This window comes from Centroberyx gerrardi, chromosome 7 (assembly GCF_048128805.1).
Source record: "Centroberyx gerrardi isolate f3 chromosome 7, fCenGer3.hap1.cur.20231027, whole genome shotgun sequence".
In the NCBI taxonomy this organism is placed as follows: Eukaryota; Metazoa; Chordata; class Actinopteri; order Beryciformes; family Berycidae; genus Centroberyx; species Centroberyx gerrardi.
Genome location: NC_136003.1, coordinates 30,410,867 through 30,426,743, shown reverse-complemented (window position 1 = coordinate 30,426,743; position 15,877 = coordinate 30,410,867). Strand labels below are relative to the sequence as shown.

Sequence of the window (15,877 nt, the reverse complement as noted above, 5' to 3'; positions counted from 1 at the left end):
TGGCTGTCGCAGGGCCTGATGCTGTTGAACAGTCCAATGCTCTTCTTGGAACCACAGGCACTTGAGGTACAAAAACATATATAAGGACTTATTAGAGCGCAGACATTTTTCCTATTTGTATTAATAGTTTATACAGGTCAGAAAAACACATAATTATTTAAAATGATTAATGCAGTTTTAAATTGTTAGGAAAATATAGTTTATATTGTAATTACTTTATCTATTAGGTTTACTATGATTTTTAGTAGTGGCATTAGTAGTAGTAGCATTAATAGTAGTAGTTGTTCTTTAATAGGTCTTTTCAAACAAATAATCTATTTAGATCTTCAACAGTAGATTATGTATGTCAATGGTTCCCAACTGTTTTCCTCAGAGCTCATAACACACACTGCTTGTCATTTAGGCTGATAGAAGTTAGTAAAAGCATTTATACTCTCTTGCTTCACTCATTCTACTACAGAAAACTCCTAAAAATGAATTTACAATAAGTCACTCTTAGTCTCTTTATGAAAACTTCTGATTTGGTTGATGTGCTCCATCTAGTGGACAAATAGTAGAACTACATCACTTGATTTATGATTTTTCTGCCACAGATTTGCTTTGTGGCTACAGGTTAGACTGGTTTGATGACATACTGATGTTTTTAGACCTTCATACTTAAGTTATGAGGATGTGACAGCAACCGCAGATCAACAGACACCCACGAATGACAAAGGAGAATAAACAGCGTCTTTTCTCTCAATGATTCCTCTACAGATGACGGTAGAAAGTGTCTTCAATTTGATCTGGATGTGAGTTCACCAGGTAAAGACCCTACAAGGGATCATTACAAATGTTTAATTAATAGGGTTCTACATTGTGTTGCATAACTAGATGACTGTATAGTAGATTGGGATGAGACGATGGTGGTAAAGTCTTTCAAAATGTGCATTCGGTGTCTGCAGATCTAACTATTCATTAGACGTCATTGCGCCATAATTTTCAACATTAATGTGTGACATTGGGGACAAAATTAACATTGTCCAAGAATGTTTTGCCCGTGTTATTTTTAGTCTTAACCAGAATCAGCCCCAGTTAGATTGTAATCTCAACTCATTTCTCTGGTGAAATATGCAGGAAGTCTCAAAACTTGTCTGACAGCTTCGATAAGCTTGACTGAAGTGCATTGTTTCTCACTGTAAATACACCAAGTGAGCAACACTACCAACTCGCCAATACTAAAATATGCTACCATTCACTCAACCCACTTTTGCAGAGTCCATGTCTCAATTGTCCCAGAGGCTTAAAAATCCTTTCTAGATGAACTTGGAACTAAAGGGCAGATGGTCCGAGTATTATGTACACTCTGTATGTGTGACATGTTTCTGACAGGAATGATCACAGCCCTTGAAATAATATATCCTGTAATGACTCATTCCAGTGTGTTTGTGTAAAGGTATTCGCTCTACTATGAGTCAGTCTGAGGAGAGAGAGGCGGGGCTCCCTCCCTCTAAAACCACTCTGTCTGGGGAACATGACAGCCGGACCAAAGATAAGAGGTAAGAAGAGGATCTCTAACTGTCCATGACTGTTCTGTATCTCAGAGCTCAGCAGTGAAATCATTACAGCATCATTATTCAGAGTAAAAGCTCTGTCTCTGTTGTGTTTGAATGTCTTGATAAAGGTCAGAGGACTGACACGTCGACAGAGACAGAATAAAGCAGAGTTCATAACTGTGTGTGCGGGAGTAATTTTTTTTTTCTTTTTCTGTTGTGTTGAAGCCCAGTCCAGCAGGAGAGACCAGACTCCCCTGTACCCAGCTGTGTGTCCATGAAGAGTGATCAGTCTATGATTGACCCTATAGATTTCAAAGATAGGCATCCTTCTGAAAATAAGTAAGTTTTAGTATCTTATCTTAGTATGTTAGCATTAATAAGAGGCTAACAATGTCTTCTTCATAAGGACACAGATACATTCACTGTATTCATAAAATGTTTCTTGCAGGATCGAGCAGGAGAGACCAGACTCCCCTGTACCCAGCTGTGTGTCCATGAAGAGGGACTGGTCAATAAAGGAACCTATTGAATTCAAAGATAGGCATCCTTCTGAAAATAAGTAAGTTATTATTATCTTAGTATGTTAGCATTAGTAAGAAAGTAAAATTGTCTTCTTCACAAGGACACAGATACGTTCACTGTATTCATAAAATGTTTCTTGCAGGATCCAGCAGGAGAGACCAGACTCCCCTGTACCCAGCTGTGTGTCCATGAAGAGTCACCGGTCTATAGAGGAACCTATTGCGTTCAAAGGAGGACACCACTCTGCTGAGAAAAGGCAAGAATTTAAAATAGATCAAATCTAGGGCCCTTTCGACACTTATATGAACAGACAGGTCTATTGACCTGCTTGTTGTTTAGGTATGTGTGTGTCCAAGGCTGTACATGCCTGTGTGTACATATGCACATACATGCAGACAATACTACAAATTTCTCCATTTCTTTTTCCGTTTCTTTTATATTTGTTTGTCTTAGCCCTTCGTTTGTCTCCCCTCATGGTGTATTTCAGGCATGGAGAGTGACATATTGTCCTTAACCTATGATGTAATCTTGCTCGGTTGAGGGAGGGTGATGGTGAATGGGTTTCATATGTGTGCTGCTCTTTGTATGTTTGTACATTTTTAGAAAGCTTCAAAATATAACATGAAAAAATAATTTAAAACAGACTAATTGGTTGGAATTAGACTATACTTAGCACAGGTATATGAAATATTGATCTGGCCCTTCATACTCTGTTGTTTCATCTCTCAAGACATCACATTCAAAAATCAGAGCAACATTTACAGTAGAGTTTACCTTGTGTTTCTACCAGGATCATCATAACAAAACAGAGCCACCTACAGCCTGTGTGTGTGTGTGTGTGTGTGTGTGTGTGTGTGTATGTTTTCTCGACAGAGTCCACCAGCAGAGGTCAGAGGTTCCCAGTGGTCAGTCTGCCCAGGAGCATCAAACAGACCTGGACTCCATATTTATGGTGTGTAAATGTACAACAACACCTGCTCCTTCAGCTATAAATGAAATGAAAAACAACAATTATGGTCATAATAGCCTCCATGCTGCACTCTTTAGACCAATGGGCTTTCAGTCTCTACGAGATTAATTTGATGTTATTTTAGAATTAAAGGTTAATTAATATATTATTCTGCTCCAGCGTCTTGAGGAGAACATTGTCACTTTTGTGAAGAACGAGCTGAAAAGGTTCCAGACGGTTCTGAGTCCAGATTACCCAGAATGCTCAGAGAGGCAGAGGGAGGATGATGAGGTGGTGAGCGGTGATGAGGAAGAACAGAGGAGCAGCAGAGAGGCTTTTCTGATGATCACACTGCACTTCTTGAGGAGAATGAAGCAGGAGGAGCTGGCTGACTCTCTGCAGAGCAGTAAGAGGCTTTGAACATGTTTAACATGATGGAAAGGGGAAATAGTGGGAAAATGGGAAGGATTGCATTTCGAACCTCTGCTATTAATACAGACAAGATCTCTTCCATTCCAGATTGGAAGGTAATGAGCCAATCGCCATGGAATATCTGGTTAAATTATTGATTTGTGGGTGTGAAATGCTGAACACAGTGGTTTTCATAAAAAAAACAAAAAAACAAAAACACACACACACACAAAGTTGAGTTCACATGTTGCTGCACACAGTCAAGACCCGGTTTTCCAACCACTAGGGAAATATTAATTTTTTGTATTGATATTATTTGTTGTTTGTTCATTCAGAAACTCTTGCTGCAGTGTGCCAACGTGAACTCAAATCTAATCTGAAAGAGAAGTTTCAGTGTCTGTTTGAGGGGATTGCTAAAGCAGGAAACCCAACACTTCTGAATCAGATCTACACAGAGCTCCACATCACAGAGGGAGAGAGTGGAGAGGTCAATGATGAACATGAGGTCAGACAGATTGAAACAGCATCCAGGAAACCAGCGAGACCAGAAACAACAATCAACTGTGAAGACATCTTTAAACCCTTACCTGGAAGAGATAAACCAACCAGAACATTGATGACAAAGGGAGTGGCTGGCATTGGGAAAACAGTCTTAACACAGAAGTTCACTCTGGACTGGGCTGAAGACAAAGCCAACCACAATATTCAGTTCACATTTCCATTCTCTTTCCGAGAGCTGAATTTGCTGAAAGGGAAAAAGTTCAGCTTGGTGGAACTTCTTCATCACTTCTTCACTGAGACCAAAGAAGCAGGAATCTGCAGGTTTGACAAGTTCCAGGTTGTGTTCATCTTTGACGGTCTGGATGAGTGTCGACTTCCTCTGGACTTCCAGAACAACGAGATCTGGACTGATGTTACAGAGTCGACCTCAGTGGACGTGCTGCTGACAAACCTCATCAAGGGGAAACTGCTTCCCTCTGCTCGTCTCTGGATAACCACACGACCTGCAGCAGCCAATCAGATCCCTCCTGAGTGTGTTGACATGGTGACAGAGGTGAGAGGCTTCACTGACCCACAGAAGGAGGAGTACTTCAGGAAGAGATTCAGAGATGAGGAGCAGGCCAGCAGGATCATCTCCCACATCAAGACTTCACGAAGCCTCCACATCATGTGCCACATCCCAGTCTTCTGCTGGATCTCTGCTACAGTTCTGGAGCATGTGTTGAGAACAGATGAGAGAGGAGAGATGCCCAAGACCCTGACTGAGATGTACATCCACTTCCTGGTGGTTCAGTCCAAACAGGGCAATGTGAAGTATCATGGGAGAGCTGAGACAGATCCACTCTGGACTGCAGAGACCAGGAAGATGATTCTCTCTCTGGGAAAACTGGCTTTTGAGCAGCTGGAGAAAGGCAACCTGATCTTCTATGAAGCCGACCTGACAGAGTGTGGCATTGATATCAGAGCAGCCTCAGTGTACTCAGGAGTGTTCACACAGATCTTTAAAGAGGAGCGTGGGCTGAACCAGGACAAGGTGTTCTGCTTTGTCCATCTGAGCATTCAGGAGTTTCTGGCTGCTGTTTATGTCTTTCTGTCATTTATCAACACTGATATCAATCTACTGTCAGAACCACAATCAACATCCTGGTGTCCTACACTATTAAGAATGAAATCTAGCTTAAACCACCTCTACCAGAGCGCTGTGGACAAGGCCTTACAGAGTCCAAACGGACACCTGGACTTGTTCCTCCGCTTCCTCCTGGGTCTTTCACTGGAGACCAATCAGACTCTCCTACGAGGCCTGCTGACACAGACAGGAAGTAGCTCACAGACCAATCAGGAAACAGTCCAGTACATCAAGGAGAAGATCAGGGAGAATCCTTCTCCAGAGAGAAGCATCAATCTGTTCCACTGTCTGAATGAGCTGAATGACCGTTCTCTAGTGGAGGAGATCCAACAGTACCTGAGATCAGGAAGTCTCTCCACAGACGAACTCTCCCCTGCTCAGTGGTCGGCTCTGGTCTTCATCTTACTGTCATCAGAAGAAGAGCTGGACGTGTTTGACCTGAAGAAATACTCTGCTTCAGAGGAGGCTCTTCTGAGGCTGCTGCCAGTGGTCAAAGCCTCCAATAAGTCTTTGTAGGTGCAGATAACTGGATTTTTTTTTTTTTTAAACATCATCTATCATGTTTTCTACATGAGAGAAAAAAATACATATTTTCAATGTTATTGTTTGTCTGTATAACTAATTCCTCTTCAGGCTGAGTGGCTGTAAGCTGTCAGAGAGAAGCTGTGAAGCTCTGGCCTCAGTTCTCAGTTCCCAGTCCTCTAGTCTGAGAGAGCTGGACCTGAGTAACAACGACCTGCAGGATTCAGGAGTGAAGCTGCTCTCTGCTGGACTGGAGAGTCTACAATGTAGACTGGAAACTCTCAGGTCAGTATTCCTCAACCTGTTCAACAGATAACCATTTAAATCCTGCTTACATGCAAGTTAATGTCACTAAATAAACACTTAATGTGTTGGATTTTTCTGCCCATGTGATTTACAAACCAGTTGTGATACCAACATTTACCACTACTTTCTAACCCCTGTGAACTGCTTTCCCTGATTATATTTCATTATTTCCCCTCCTTGTTGCCTTTGTTGTTGAGGCTTAAAATACCAAAGACTTTTAAGATACTGTCAAAAATTAATTCAAGAACTCAAAAACTCTAAACTCCAAACTGGACCAAAACACAAAGCAGATCACATGATCAACAATAGTGACAGTTACAGTTCTACAGTTCTAGCATTCAGCTGCATTATCCCAAATAATTTCAGAGTAGTACACTAATGACAAAGTCTAACATATACCTGTGTATACCTTGTTTTGTGTGTGTGTGTGTGTGTGTGTGTGTGTGTGTAGGTTGTCAGGCTGTCTGCTCACAGAGGAAGGCTGTGCTTCTCTGGCCTCAGCTCTGAGCTCCAACCCCTCCCATCTGAGAGAGCTGGACCTGAGCTACAATCATCCAGGAGACTCAGGAGTGAAGCTGCTCTCTGCTGGACTGGAGGATCCACACTGGAGACTGGACTCTCTCAGGTCTGGAGAGGCTTATTGTTTATTTAATGTCCATGTTTCCATGATCAAAGAGAATATGCTGGTCTGACTGTTTATCCCTCCACCCCCAGTCTGGACCATGGGGGAGTGCACAGGTTGAAATCGGGTCTGAGGAAATGTAAGTGTGTGTTTAGTTTTATTCATGGAAGCACACGTTCAACTATTTTAGATTGTGTAGTTGTGGTTTCTTCTGTATGTTCCAAGCTGTGTCTTGTTCTCTCCATCAGATGCCTGTGAACTCACACTGGACCCAAACACAGCAAACAGAAACATCTCTCTGTCTGAGGACAACAGAAAGGTGACAGAGATGAAAGAGGAGCAGCCACATCCTGATCACCCAGAGAGATTTGACTGCTGGGAACAGCTGCTGTGTAGAAATGGTCTGACTGGGTGCTGTTACTGGGAGGTCGAGAGGGAAGGAGGAGTTTATATAGGAGTGACATACAGAGGAATCAGAAGGACAGGAGATGGTCCTGACTGCAGCCTTGGAGGGAATGACAAGTCCTGGAGTTTGTTATGCTTTAATAACCGTTACTCTGCCTGGCACAATAACAGATCAACAGACATACACATCTCCCCCTCCTCCTCTGACTCTGGCAGAGTAGCAGTGTATCTGGACTGGCCTGCTGGCTCTCTGTCCTTCTACAGAGTCTCCTCTGACACACTGATCCACATCCACACCTTCCACTCCACATTCACTGAACCCCTCTACCCTGGGTTTAGGTTTGAGTGGTTTGGTTCCTCAGTGTCTCTGTGTCAGGAGTAGAGCTTCCTGTGTGGAGAAACACTCACACTGCTGACCAAAGACAGCTGCTGAAATGATATTTGACTCTGTAAAGGATTCACACACACACTTATATCTGTATCTATTTATCACCTATGTAGTGCTAATACTAATGTTTGTATTTTCATATACGATTACTAAGCTTACTACTCGTTTTACTGTAAACAAACATGATTCACCAATCACTGTAAATAGATTATTCTATGTGGGTGAGCTGAACGTGGTTTTAACATCACACGTGTACAGGAACATGGACATTTTATTTGGAAAATTAAATAAATGACATATTTAATCAGACAGATCAAGTTGTTGTTTTTCATCTGAGAGTCTCTTTTTGATGATTGACAAATTAAGACAAATTAAAACATTTTTCCTTTGGACTTTAATTTAATTTAGTTAATCTTACTACTCCAAGGTAAGAATCTGCTTTCTAGTTATTTCCCAGTAATAAAGGTTAAATTTACATAGTTAAAAAAAAAAAGAATTGTTGATTTTAATGTGTAATTATTTTGAGTTAAAATAAACAAATATGTTTCATTGTTTTATAAATTGTGGCTCATGACTTATCGTAATTTAGAAAAAAAAATGATCTACTGTATGTCATCATTGATTATCTACTATTTAAGCAAGGACATGTAATGCTTTTCAGTGTTTTTAATTTAAACTTTATTTAACCAGTTACAGTTTTTCACAATTGTTTACACACGTTTTCTGAATCTTTGGCTCATTTTCTCAAAACTCTAAACACAAAACACAAAACCACAAACACAAAATGCAAAACTCTATAAATCTCTAGCAAAAGCAAACACTGCATTCAAAACTGTTTTATCTCTTTCCAAAATGTTTTTTTTTGCATCAAAATGACACACACACGCCATCATATGAATAGATCTTTCTACCAACCAACAACACACTGATGTGCTCAACACAAAACACTACTATGAATATCTTATCAGTAGGTTTATGCCTTTTGCATTTTCAGTGTTACACTGTAGCCGGTTGTAAAAGATTGTTACAGTAATGTATATCTACTCAAATATATAGAAATAAACACACACAAATACAATACAGTAACAAAAACATTTACATTTTTTTTCCAAAATGCAGTATTTTGGAACACTTGTGTTTTCCACCCATGTACCTACACAAGCACAGATGCCTCTCTTGGGGAGGGAGAGAGACTTAAAGTGATTCACATAAGGAAGAGAAGCTTTTCTCCAGCTGACATCATTTACAATTAAGATGGTTATCGATAAACCTTTGCTGCCCATTGCGAGTCTGCTCCTGGATCTGTGTAAGGTTTGTTAAAAATGAGGCATTTAAATTTTTGTGCACACACATGTATAAGTAAAATAGTCATTGGCTGACGCTTCAATACAGCTTGTAAAGAAATTGTACATTCAAGTGAGCCTCGTTAATAAAATAAATTCATATTATATGAACTGTTATATCTTTGAAGTTGGTATGAATGGATGGGGGTTGGGGGAGTGGAGCCCGCGCGCGGTTACCAGTTGCAGAAAGTCTTTGTGTGGAGTTGAATGATTAGAGACATAGAAATAAAATAGATAGACTGGTACATTCCTGGTGCGTCATGGTAATCTCTGGCACAAGACATCTCTTGGCAGCCTTTGATCTTTAATCATGTTGTAATGAAAATGTCCAGTGTTTCATTTCTGTACACTGTGCGAAATTCAGATTGAATATTCAATATTTAATTGGAATGTTTGTCATGATGCCTTCACTATGGCAAAACAAACACCTTCTGAATTTAATGCAACAGTGCTGCGTTTAAGACCTGTTTCGTCGCAGTGTTTAGTTCCAGCCAAACATCAGCACGCTCACATTAATTTGAATGAGAATATCTCTTCTATCCATTGTACTTCTGTGGGAGAATTTCTCGCGCAGCCACTTCACGGACACGCGCCGAAACGCAACCAATCGCAGGCGGGGAACCGCACAGTGCTATTTGCATAACTGCCTATAAAAACAGTCGTTCTCGCCAGTTTACTTTATTCGTTACTGTAAAGTACCGACAACTCGTCATGCCTGAACCAGCGAAGCCAGCGCCCAAGAAAGGCTCCAAGAAAGCCGTGACCAAGACCGCCGCCGGCAAGGGAGGCAAGAAGCGCAGAAAGACCAGGAAGGAGAGCTACGCCATCTACGTGTACAAGGTGCTGAAGCAGGTCCATCCCGACACCGGCATCTCCTCCAAGGCCATGGGCATCATGAACTCCTTCGTCAACGACATCTTCGAGCGCATCGCCGGTGAGGCGTCTCGTCTGGCTCACTACAACAAGCGCTCCACCATCACTTCCAGGGAGATCCAGACCGCCGTAAGGCTCCTGCTTCCCGGTGAGCTGGCCAAGCACGCCGTGTCCGAGGGCACCAAGGCCGTCACCAAGTACACCAGCTCCAAGTAACCAGCTGCCTGCTGTCAACATCAACCCAACGGCTCTTTTAAGAGCCACACACTTCTTCTGGAAGGGCAAATTCACACTAGATAATCACAATATATTTGAACTGTTAAAATGGCAAAACTGTCTTCACAACCTGTTATGAACGTTGGTCTTCCAAACCTTATCAGTCCACTAATTAACATTTATTGGCCTAACTTAGAAGCTGGTTGTTCAGTTTTACACTAAACACATGTCTTGCACACAAAATGTAACTAATCTGTTAACGTCTTGAATGATCACTTGCACTGTAAACTACTTAAGGCTTACCTGTGTTTTGAGTGTCAGCTACATTGCCACCAAGGTAAGATAATGTAATTCTGCTTTCAATAACTACAAAGGTTTCATTTTACATTTGATAGAATATCCCCCTAACATAAGGTGTTGTACCATTCATGAGAGAAATTGTCTTGAGGCAGGATCAGTCATCAAATAAACGCTGCTGGAAAGATATCATTGGTTCTCATTTCACTAGGGTCTCTGTCACACCCTGATTACTCCAGTCACTATTAGGAAGTTTACTGTTTTATCTCCTCCTTTTCAACATTAGCCAAATACATGGAAAGGGTGATATGGAATAATATCGTGGCACTCAGCAATGGTCTAAAAAGAGATATTTTTTTCTTCTGCAATGGACCAAACAATTCTTTCAGACCTTCTTACAGACACACAGCTTTCTTACACTGATATTTTGCATTTACATTTGATGTTTTTAGCTCCAACTCATTGTTTTATATTTCAGGTATATCAGTGACATTCTTATTTACAGTCATTTCCATTAAGTGATTAGCTGTTGGTAGTTTTAATCTTTGTAAAGTCCTTGAGACATGCTTTTGTGATGAAGGGCTGTATAAATAAACCTGATGTGACTTGACAGACACACAGCTTTCCCCTACATTTGAGGTATTTAACTACAATTCATGTTTATAACTGACATTCTTATCTACAGTACCCTAAATGTACAATAAGTACACAATAACAGTAAACTTTACAACTGTCAACACTATAAGCAATCAATCGTAATGAGTGCAAGGGACAAAGCCACAGAGTCCAGACAAGAGATGGCAACAACAAATATTCCTCTCTTCCAAGAAATATAATGTATGACAGCGATTTGCTAGGTCATCAAATAAGAGTCAATAATATTTTGTTTTCTTTTTCAAAAACAACCAGTATTTGCTTTCCTTATATTTTCTTTTCATAGATAAAGGCCTTGGAGGATAGTAAGAAGCTTGTGTTCAGTAAAACCTCCAAAATTAAAAGAAATGTCAATTATATTTACTTATGTTATGATTAATTAAAAAAAAACAGTTTCATATTTTATTTATCATAAATGAAGTCCTCAACAGAACAAAATAAATGGTCATAGCCACAGTGTCCATCTCTCACATGAAGTCTAGCAGCCTAACTCACAATACAGACCACAGGCCAGCATGAGTGTGTTTGCTGATACCAAAATAGCTTCAGTTGAATATAAAACGATTTGCAAGAGATTATTATTTTGACTTTTAATCTCTAGATAAACATCTCGGCCAGCTGTAAACGGGTTTTGGTGGGTATCTAATGCACTTTAAAGCATTTTAGGAGAGAAATGTCAGTGAGCAGCGCTTCCCACGACGGTGCATAGGTGAGGTTTGGAGCCTCCCCGAACAAAATGCAGAAACCTTCAGCGCTCTACATGACTTCAATATGAAGAGACACAAGTCTGCTATCGGGTCCATTCGCTGCTAGACTTCAGTATTTCTCCCAGATCTGTATTTTAAACATTTATCGATGAAGAGAAAACACAAGCTGCACGGCATTCCGCCTGCACAAAGCACGGTGGGCTGAGTGGAGTCTACACGGTTCTCACAGTGTGTTTAAGTCCCACCCCCTGCTCCGGCTTCACTACCAGTCCAGTCAGACTCCCAGTTTGGTGTGTATCTGAACAAACGACAGAGAAGAGAATGGCAGAAGTCGCCCCAGCTCCAGCCGCCCCCGCCCCGGCCAAAGCAGCCAAGAAGAAGGCTCCCAGGCCGAAGAAGGCCGGCCCCAGCCTCGGTGAGCTGATCGTTAAAGCTGTGTCCGCCTCCAAGGAGCGGAGCGGCGTGTCTCTGGCCGCCCTCAAGAAGAGCCTGGCTGCCGGAGGCTACGACGTGGACAAGAACAAGGCCCGCGTCAAGATCGCCGTCAAGAGCCTGGTGGCTAAGGGCGCTCTGCTCCAGACCAAGGGGACCGGGGCCTCCGGCTCCTTCAAGATCAACAAGAAGGCCGACACCAAGCCCAAGAAGCCGGCCAAGAAGGCCGCCCCGAAAGCCAAGAAGCCCGCTGCCAAGAAACCCCTCAAGAGCCCCAAGAAGGCGACCAAGAGCCCCAAGAAGGTGGCCAAGAAGCCCGCAGCCGCCAAGAAATCCCCCAAGAAAGCCAAGAAGCCCGCAGCGGCCAAGAAACCAGCCAAGAGCCCCAAGAAGGCGACCAAGAGTCCCAAGAAGGTGGCCAAAAAGCCCGCTGCTGCCAAGAAAGCACCAGCGAAGAAGGCTGCCAAGCCCAAGGTGGCGAAGAAGAAGGCAGCACCCAAGAAGAAGTAAACATACAAACAATACTTCATCCACAAAAGGCTCTTCTAAGAGCCACCCACAAGTTCAGTGAAAGAGCACCTGATTAATGCACTTACATTACGAAACATTTAATTGATTTAGGCTATTAATATTAATTCGTAGAATTAATACAGCTGTAGAACAATTGGATTGGAAAATGCTTATAAACTGCATTTTGTGTTGATTGAAAGAATGAGATTATATTTAATATCAAAGCGCCATTTGCCATTCATTGTTTTCATATTAGATATATTCTAGAAATGAAAAGGAAGAAAGGAAATAGAAATTAAATTAACCCCGCCAACAGGAAATTTAAGCGGGTAAAGTTACTCACGAGTCACGACTGTGTTTGTGTATGTGTGTGCGCGTGTTGGAGCCTGTTGTTCACTCGGCTTCAATATTCATACTATCCATTTGACCCATTTGTCCACAGTTCTGTTTCTGTAATCAGGTTACTTACTGACCAACATAGCACTCGTGTGCATAAACTAATGTTGTATACAAATTTTAGATAGAAATGAATGTACTGAATCGGACTGAATGAAGAAAAATCCTGGATAACAAATAGAAAAAACCTTTATATATTAATACTAAATACTCTTGTCTAGTCTGAGTCTTGGGGAAGGCTCAAGGATGATGGAAATTTTTCTTTTTTTCTTTTTAAAGCTTCTTAAACTCATTTAGTGACTATCAAGAGTAGCCTATATAACGTGATCTTACGAATTTAATTAGTACCTTATTCTAATAATCCACCCCCCTCTAAGAAAATTATAATAAAAAAGAAAATAAATAAAATGTTCAGTTTTGAGATATTTAATAATCTCATATTCGGGTAGTATTTGATCAAGAATATTGATTAGATGTTCTAGGCTAATTATACAAAATATAGATGAATGCAACAAACATGTATTAAAACAAATATTTAACAACAAACAAAGTTTGTTTCGTTTAAGTTAATGTAGGCTATTACATCCTTTTTTTGATATTTCCCACCATTTGGTAGTGATATATTCCTGAAGAGGAAAAGAATAGTGTACCAGAAAATTCAGAAATAGTTCCATCATATGAAATTTGATTATATTATAGGCTGTGTGCCTTAGAGAAATGGCTAAAGGGAAATTAGAATAGCCTACAAATTCCCACACTTGTCAACTCAGTTTCAACCATTTTTGTAGAATCACAGATTGTGTTCATAGTTTACGATTAAAGACTACTAAAATGTGAAGAAATGAAATGTAACGACCTAGGATATACTAGTAGACAAGTAAAGTCGGCGTGAAGTGTAAATGTTGTATGCTACATAATGTAGTGTATTCATTATGGATGGAGTATAAGAGAAAGTTTGACTCTTGCAGAGATGATTGTTGGGCTCTTAAAAGAGCCTTTGTGTTGTAAGGAGAGCAGCTGGTGTGTGATGTTTACTTCTTGGCAGGCTTCTCGGTCTTCTTGGGCAGCAGCACCGCCTGGATGTTGGGCAGCACGCCGCCCTGAGCGATGGTGACTCCGCCCAGCAGCTTGTTGAGCTCCTCGTCGTTGCGGACGGCCAGCTGCAGGTGACGGGGGATGATCCGGGTCTTCTTGTTGTCGCGGGCGGCGTTTCCGGCCAACTCCAGGATCTCAGCGGTCAGGTACTCGAGAACAGCCGCCAGGTAGACGGGGGCGCCGGCACCGACACGCTGGGCATAGTTGCCTTTGCGCAGCAGCCTGTGGACACGGCCGACCGGGAACTGGAGCCCGGCACGAGACGAGCGGGTCTTTGCCTTGGCGCGAGCCTTTCCGCCAGTTTTGCCTCTACCACTCATTATGAAGTCTTTCTAGAGTTATAACTCAAAGAAAATGTGAAGCACAACAGAAACCCTGGATTATATGTCCTCGGAGCGGACGGGGCGGTTCATGTCCGTCCAATCAGAAAAGAGGCTGCGGGCAGAGAAGCAGCGGGCGGCTGAGTTTGAATTTTGGCGGACATTTAGAAAGGACTTTTCTCCAATAACCGCCGGAGATTTAGGCGGTGTTGCCCTGAAGGAGGAGCGGCTTGGCTACAGACCAATCAGAAACCGGCGGGGTGAAGCAGCGTCACCGTTACAGACCCAGCCCGGTGATTTAAGAGCAGCATTTTGCTCCAGTCCGTTACATTTTTCTTCCGTCGTAAGAAAGGAAAAGCAATGGCAAGAACCAAGCAGACCGCTCGCAAATCTACCGGAGGCAAAGCCCCCAGGAAGCAGCTCGCCACCAAGGCTGCCCGTAAGAGCGCTCCGGCCACCGGCGGCGTGAAGAAGCCTCACCGTTACCGGCCCGGTACCGTGGCGCTGAGAGAGATCCGTCGCTACCAGAAATCCACCGAGCTGCTGATCCGCAAGCTGCCCTTCCAGCGCCTGGTCCGAGAAATCGCTCAGGATTTCAAGACCGACCTGCGCTTCCAGAGCTCCGCTGTCATGGCTCTTCAGGAGGCCAGCGAGGCTTACCTGGTCGGCCTGTTTGAGGACACCAACCTGTGCGCCATCCACGCCAAGAGGGTCACCATCATGCCCAAGGACATCCAGCTGGCCCGCCGCATCCGCGGAGAGCGAGCTTAAACCTTCTGCTGCAGACACCAACCCAAAACGGCTCTTTTAAGAGCCACCTCAATCCTCACTACAAAGAGTTTAAATTCTTTTGCTACTGTTTCAATAACAATGGTTCATTATAATTATATCCAGTGGTGTTGTAACCAGCCTGTATAGCATGCACAGTGTAGTTGTGGAATATTTACCACTTCTATTCAAAATGAGAAACGACAAATAGTCACAGATAGACCTACATATGGTTGAATTCACATCATGTTTCAGGTATAGTGGCTTTATATTCCACCTTTTTTCACACTTTCAAATACCCTATCAAAGTTCACCTTGTTTATATATACGCACACACACACACACACACACACACACAGTGGACCAGACTGTTTCTCTTTTAAAAAATTAAATAAAGGGAGCATTCAAGACCAATGTTCCCTTTTGTCAGTCCTTAAGTCTAATAATTTGTCCCATTGATAATTCATAGCACATTGACAATTCATTCCTACCTATCTATCTATCAGCACTGAGCCACTAAATGAACACCAGAGCCCTCTTGTGGCCTAAAAATGTTACTGCAATGCACTAACCCACCAGTGGAGTCAGAACATGTGCTTATCATCATAAAGGAATCACTAATTACAGAAAAAAAGACTAAATATTCTTCTATCCTACCCGTGTATATCACACATAATGTCCATAACAGAACAAACCAAGATTTAGCATCAACTAGCTGTTACTGTCACACTTGACATATCGGTCTTTCTAAATGAACTGGTTTCCAATTAGCAAAATTCTTGCTCTAAAACATATTGCAAAGACAAGAGATTTCAGTTTGAGTACTAGTATTAGTACTGGTATTTAGTTATAGTTTAATCTTTGTAGGGAAATAGTCTTTTCTCTTGCCCCACCACATCGGAGGTTAGAGGTCAGAGGTCAGAGTCTACAGCTGGTAGGGATTCAGTGTCAGAGTTTTTTTCAATCTAAAATATATTGT

The 15,877-nt window shown here is 42.0% G+C and overlaps 5 protein-coding genes across 6 annotated transcripts; 4 read left to right on the top strand and 1 right to left on the bottom strand.

Annotated features, from left to right (window-relative positions):
* The first annotated feature begins 693 nt into the window (after positions 1–693).
* Positions 694–7,596, top strand: LOC139910338 (NACHT, LRR and PYD domains-containing protein 3-like). The gene is made up of 12 exons (XM_078284392.1): positions 694–804; positions 1,436–1,538; positions 1,761–1,874; positions 1,984–2,094; positions 2,200–2,313; positions 2,931–3,009; positions 3,187–3,412; positions 3,753–5,556; positions 5,678–5,851; positions 6,324–6,497; positions 6,587–6,633; positions 6,743–7,596. The coding sequence occupies exons 2-12, from the start codon at positions 1,450–1,452 to the stop codon at positions 7,279–7,281; spliced, it is 3,471 nt and encodes a 1,156-aa protein (XP_078140518.1). The 5' UTR covers positions 694–804; positions 1,436–1,449; the 3' UTR covers positions 7,282–7,596.
* Positions 7,597–9,331: 1,735 nt separating this feature from the next.
* On the top strand, positions 9,332–10,191 carry LOC139907878 (histone H2B 1/2-like). Its single transcript, XM_071894381.2, has one exon. The coding sequence runs from the start codon at positions 9,342–9,344 to the stop codon at positions 9,717–9,719; it is 378 nt and encodes a 125-aa protein (XP_071750482.1). The 5' UTR covers positions 9,332–9,341; the 3' UTR covers positions 9,720–10,191.
* Positions 10,192–11,698: 1,507 nt separating this feature from the next.
* LOC139928330 (histone H1-like) lies at positions 11,699–12,319 on the top strand. Of its 2 annotated transcripts, XM_078284715.1 has the most exons (2): positions 11,699–12,223; positions 12,266–12,319. In XM_078284715.1, exons 1-2 carry the CDS (start codon positions 11,699–11,701, stop codon positions 12,317–12,319), a joined length of 579 nt encoding a protein of 192 aa, XP_078140841.1. The 2 variants fall into 2 exon arrangements, with proteins under 2 accessions (XP_078140841.1, XP_078140840.1); XM_078284714.1 differs by having other exon boundaries at positions 11,699–12,319.
* Positions 12,320–13,729: 1,410 nt separating this feature from the next.
* LOC139926736 (histone H2A-like) lies at positions 13,730–14,130 on the bottom strand. Its single transcript, XM_071918537.2, has one exon. It carries the CDS (start codon positions 14,128–14,130, stop codon positions 13,747–13,749), a length of 384 nt encoding a protein of 127 aa, XP_071774638.1. The 3' UTR covers positions 13,730–13,746.
* A 360-nt stretch (positions 14,131–14,490) lies between these two features.
* Positions 14,491–14,927, top strand: LOC139926737 (histone H3). Its single transcript, XM_071918538.2, has one exon. It carries the CDS (start codon positions 14,491–14,493, stop codon positions 14,899–14,901), a length of 411 nt encoding a protein of 136 aa, XP_071774639.2. The 3' UTR covers positions 14,902–14,927.
* Positions 14,928–15,877: the final 950 nt, after the last annotated feature.